This window comes from Lynx rufus, unplaced genomic scaffold (assembly GCF_022079265.1).
Source record: "Lynx rufus isolate CCGP_SWC_20201006 ecotype Redwood Valley unplaced genomic scaffold, mLynRuf1.p SCAF_14, whole genome shotgun sequence".
In the NCBI taxonomy this organism is placed as follows: domain Eukaryota; kingdom Metazoa; phylum Chordata; class Mammalia; order Carnivora; family Felidae; genus Lynx; species Lynx rufus.
Window position 1 is genome coordinate 9,528,967 of NW_025814828.1, and position 5,405 is coordinate 9,534,371.

Genomic DNA, 5,405 nt, shown 5'->3' on the forward strand with positions numbered 1-5,405 from the left:
TACCACCCTAGACCCTTAGTTATCATGCCCCGGTCCCCAAGAGCAGGCTTCCGCGGCTGTTGCAAAGATCCACGATGCTAAAATAGACACGAAGAGGGAAAATGCATTATGCAGGAAGTGCTGGAGGGTGGGGGGGCTTGGGCCCGTTTTAATTTTCCGCCGTCGTTGCGGTCAGGGTGCACTGGTGCACACGGGGCGGGGGTCCCCCAAACGCCAGGCAGGGTGAGGAGCCGGGGCGCGAAGGGGTTAAGTGGGCCGGCGGGTGACATCACCTCATTTACATAGGAGCGCGCATATAGCGGCGCGCGGCGCGTCCCGCCCGGCATTCGGCGGCGGCCACTGCGCAGATCGGACTTCGCTCGTTCGTGCACCTCGCTCCGGTGAGCCCCAGGGCCCCTGCCTCCTGCCCTCCCGTCCCTTCCCCTCCCCGCGCTTGCCCCTCGGCGGCCGCCTTCCTCCCGAGGCGTCCCTGCAGCCCGAGCCCAAACGGTCCTCCCGGGGAGGCCTGCCTTGGGGGCCTGGGGGTGCCAGACCCTGCCAGATGCTGGGGGGACGGGGTCGGGAACTCGGTGATTTTAAAAAAACGACCCCCCCCCCCCAAACCGGACCTTTGGCCGTGCAGCTTCGAGGGAACATTTTTTTCTCCCCCGCCCGAGGCATTCTACATTGTCTCTTAGGCGGTGATTAGTCAGGAACAGAAAGATCCTTTGTTCCAACTCACACCCACCCGAACCCGGAGCTTCAACAATTACATTTTTTCTTGTAGCCTCCGAGGGCTTCTTGGGCTCCTATCTGTCCAGATTCAGCCGGCTGGGCTCCACTGTGAGATGGAAAAAAAAAAAGGGGGGGGGTCAGCCCTTCTTGCGGGGGCTGCCGAATGGCCCCTGCGTGCCGATCACCACCGGTCGATGGGGTGTGGGGCAGCTTTGTGTGCAGCCGGCGGCATTGTTGAGCGCCAGCGAGGAAGCGGTAGGGCGGTGGTCGGAGCGCCGGCCGCAGCTGCCGCCTTTGTGAGCAGAGAAGAAAGCACGGGCGCGCATCTTTGGCGGACAGAGCGCGCATGGAAAATGGCAGCGCTGTGCAGCCCGGGATTCATTTTAAGAATTTTTACTCGATCCCATCCCCCCTTGAAATGGCTTCACCGTGTTCCCCTTTTAACCAGCCTTGAATGGTTACACGTTGCAATTCACAACCCGCCGTGGTCAATTTCATTATTCCGAAAGATTCGCCCCCCCTAATGAGGGAGCGATCTTGCCGATTTGGGCCCCGGCATTTGGAAATAATGAAGGGGGGGGGTTCTTTTTTGTATAGAAAGAGGAAGCTTTAGCCTTGAATGAAAGCGGAAGGAGACAGAGGTGGGGGTTTCAGGCAGGGGATGCGAGGGCAAAAGCGCATTTCTGAGCCGGGAGAGACAAGGGTGGGTCGCTCCTCGCGCGGTCTCACCCTCCCTCTTGGCTTTGTATATGCAGCTTCCTCTGCAACCATGTCTGACAAACCCGATATGGCTGAGATTGAGAAATTCGATAAGTCGAAATTGAAGAAGACAGAAACGCAAGAGAAAAATCCGCTGCCTTCAAAAGAAAGTAAGTCTCCCCCCTACCGCCCCCCCCACCACCACCTTGAGAAAAGGCTGGGCGGGAGGATGGGGAGGGGCTGGGAGGGGGGGCGGGGGAGTGCGGGGGAGGAGCTGACAGCTCTTAATGATGAATGTGGCCTGCAAAGGCTAATTAAAAATTGTTTTGCAGCCAACCAATAAGGCTTTAATAATTTAATAATGGGATGTTTACAATATATTACGATGCAGTATGTATTCCATTTTATCTGTTCAAATGGTCTTTTTAATGTACATGTTTTCGTGGTGGAACGGCTTGATACTTGGGATATGGGAAGCGATCGGTAAAAGAAAGTGCAATCATCTGACACTAGGCTACACTGAGTCCCCCTAATGAGCTCTTCTCTTTCTTTTTTCTTTCCTGTCACAGCGATTGAGCAGGAGAAGCAAGCAGGCGAATCGTAATGAGGCGTGCGCCGCCAATATGCACTGTACATTCCACAAGCATTGCCTTCTTATTTTACTTCTTTTAGCTGTTTAACTTTGTAAGATGCAAAGAGGTTGGATCGAGTTTAAATGACTGTGCTGCCCCCTTTTCACATCAAAGAATCGAGAACTACTGACAAACGAAGGCGCCTGCCTCTCCCATCTGCCTGTCTGGCTGGCAGCGAAGGAAAAGAACTTGCATGTTGGTGAAGGAAGAAGCTGGGTGGGACGACAGTGAAATCTAGAGTAAAAACCAAGCTGGTCCAAGGTGTCCTGCAGGCTGTAAAATGCAGTTTAATCAGAGTGCCATTTTTTTGTTCAAATGATTTTAATTATTGGAATGCACAATTTTTTTAATATGCAAATAAAAAGTTTTAAAACCTGGCTGGTGTGACTGTGGTGTCTGGAAGGAGCGGCTTAGTCATACACGAACCCTTTGCCAAAGGGCCGAGAGCGGTCTCGCTGGGGAACGATGATAAGTGACAAACATCGGGTAATTGGGGGTAAAATCAGAGACGGCGTAGAAATGAATTTCATCCAGGAATGTGAAACACCTCGTGTCCTAGGTGATGGGAAGATTATTTCTTTAGGCTGCTTGAATTCCTAGTATGAGTTGTACGAAAACAAAAATACATTTGCAGTTCTTGCCTTTCATAGGGTTCCATAAGACAACGCCGAATTTATTGCATTAATGGAGGTGGTGGTAATTCACAGCACAATCTTTGATTCAGGAGTCAAGGTGAACTTGCTTACTTAGCCAGTTACCAGCATTGACACAAATAGGATTTAAGCAGTTTGGTCATGAGGAAAAACTACATTTTTAACAGCTCCTTTATAAAAGAATTCAAAATGTGCTTCCTTGTCTAATGGCCGGTTTCAATATTCAGAATTGTTTTTATGAAATGATGGGTGCATTTATGATTAATGAATATCATTTTTAAATGAAGAGTACCTCTTTGGATTTAAACGACATCAGGACAAGCATGGAATCTATGTTAAATTTAAAGTCCATGGGATTTAATTGGTTCATCTCGAGGGTTTGCCTTTCCTGAGGCTGATAACTTCTTTGAAGTACCTGTTTTAACTGGTGGGGAAAAGCCAAGCCCTTGTTTGGGGCCGTTTAGGTACAGAAAAAGGGAATCGAAGTCTCAGGATTTTTTTTTTTTTTTTTTAAATACAAAGGATATTCTCAAATGTCCTTAACGGATTCCTCTGCTTTGTAAGGACGGGTGCAAATATTTTTTTCAAAAATCCTGCCAACGTTCTCAAGTGGCAGCAGCCTTTAAGGATGCCAGTTCACCCAGTAAGTATCTCAGCAAAGCTAAGCCTTGGCATGCAGATGTCCAGGAAGTTCAACTGCCCCCCCCCAATCCCTGCCCCCAAGACTGAAGAAAATGCCCCTCCTGAAGGAGGGGGTGGAGGGCAGATTGTTGATCAGTATTAAACCGGTTGATTTCATTTCCTTTGCTCAACACTTATTTTGAGAAATGCACAGGAAACCATTTACCTGTGGTTTAGACAACCAGACCATCAGCTTTACAAGCGTATCTGCAGCGCCAGGGAAGGGATGTGTGCCGGTTGGCTGCAAAACCTGAATGCCACAGTCTGCTCAGCCGGCCCTCCAGCCCCGCATTTTCTTTTCCCTCCTGCAAGGAAGGGTGTGGGCAAAATGAAAATGCCCAAGGCACAAAGAGAGGCCAAGCCCACGTGGGTTTTTGCTGTGTCCGTTTTTCAAACCATGCGGAGATGAAATGAGCGTTAAGGGGAAAGGAAAAAAAAAAGTAAAAATGAAAAATCTGGTAATGATTGAGTTTTGGCGGGGTGGTGTGTGGGATGGGGAAATTCAGAAGCTTCTGTACATATCACACTGTGCACTTAACTACTGCACGTGGGGATGGGGGGTAGGAGAGGCTACTTTTGTAAAAAAATCTGATGAGTACATTCTGTTTTCTTCCCAAGAGAGGATCTTCCCAGAAGGGCCTGGGATATTTGTGAATCCATATGGGAATGTATACTGTTATTAGGAACTTGGAGTAGACGGTCTTTTTCACAGACACGGAGAGTGAGGTCCCCGTTAGAATGAGGGACTGCTCGAATTGAAGGAGGCCATAGCCACCGCATCTTTGACCCTCTCTCCTCCCCCAGGAGGAAAGAGGCCAAGGTTGCTTATGTAAGAGCCTAGGGTCACACAGTCCTGTCCGGGACTTCTGCAAATTTTCAATTGATCCGGACGAATCAAGCAAAAACAGAGGAAGTAAAAAGAGACTCACCCAGAGACTCTCAAACAAAAACACCCCAAGCTGGAGCCTTTCTGAGTTCCAGATTATAAATCGAAACATTATTTCATAAAATTGCAAGCACTTAGCACTTGATTTCCCCTCGTAGGGTTCACTGAGCTGGCAAGAGAATAAGAAAAACACCCTGCCCAGCTCCCCCCACCCCCGCACATTTCTCACTTTTAAGAGCGTCTTACAGTGCAATCTAAGAGAATTAAACACACGGATTTGAAGTTCGACTATATTTTATTTGAATGTTGTAAGAGGCTAGATGACAAATCGAAGACACAGATGTGCAATGCAGCAAGCTAAGAAGAAAATATGTTTCTATGGCTTAAATTTGCCTGGCTTATGTGTTCCCTGGATAATTGTACTATAGCCTCTGACCTCTCTTGTGATACCGTTGGCTTCTGAGACTTGCGGGCAGGGTACGTGTGTGCCCTAAGTTCATACTCCTGTGGTTTTCCTTCTGTGTCCAATGGGGCCTCGCCTGGTAAGGGGCACATCTTAGGGCTGCAATATCCACTTTTCTTCTCTTAATTGATGCAGACTTCATGTAACGTGATGGTTTCGGGGTACCTTTGAATGTGGGAATGTCATAGGAAATAGCACGATTTCAGATGTGTATATATTTTTGGTTACTGATAAACAAATAAATGGTTGCCAGTAGCCAATGGCCAAATACAGCCATAACTTAGAAGCAGTCTTACTAAACACCATGGACTGTTTTTCCTTTTTCTGTGACGGTCTCAGACTAGAATGGCCAGCCAAGGACATTGGCATTGATTCCACATATTAAGCCTCACTACACTTCTCCTTGGCCTCACATATATATTTTTAAAATATATTTTTTGGGGCGCCTGGGTGGCTCAGTCGGTTAAGCGTCCGACTTCGGCTCAGGTCACCATCTCACGGTCTGTGAGTTCGAGCCCCGTGTCGGGCTCTGTGCTGACAACTCAGGGCCGGGAGCCTGCTTCGGATTCTGTGTCTCCCCCTCTCTCTGCCCCTCCCCCGCTCGTGTTCTGTCTCTCTCTCAAAAATAAGTAAACAGATTAAACAAATAAATAAAATATATTTTTTAATCAATATTA

General features: G+C 48.3%; 1 protein-coding gene across 1 annotated transcript; it reads left to right on the top strand.

Moving 5' to 3' along the window:
• The first annotated feature begins 285 nt into the window (after positions 1–285).
• On the top strand, positions 286–2,422 carry TMSB4X (thymosin beta 4 X-linked). Its single transcript, XM_047075896.1, has 3 exons — positions 286–380; positions 1,470–1,583; positions 1,983–2,422. Exons 2-3 carry the CDS (start codon positions 1,484–1,486, stop codon positions 2,015–2,017), a joined length of 135 nt encoding a protein of 44 aa, XP_046931852.1. The 5' UTR covers positions 286–380; positions 1,470–1,483; the 3' UTR covers positions 2,018–2,422.
• Positions 2,423–5,405: the final 2,983 nt, after the last annotated feature.

What these genes read in the sequence shown, in the direction of transcription:
- TMSB4X (XM_047075896.1), top strand. Translation starts at nt 1,484, where the DNA reads ATGTCTGACAAACCCGATATGGCTGAGATTGAGAAATTCGATAAGTCG. An exon ending in TCCGCTGCCTTCAAAAGAAA is followed by an intron (nt 1,584 to 1,982) that starts GTAAGTCTCCCC and finishes TTCCTGTCACAG; the next exon opens with CGATTGAGCAGGAGAAGCAA.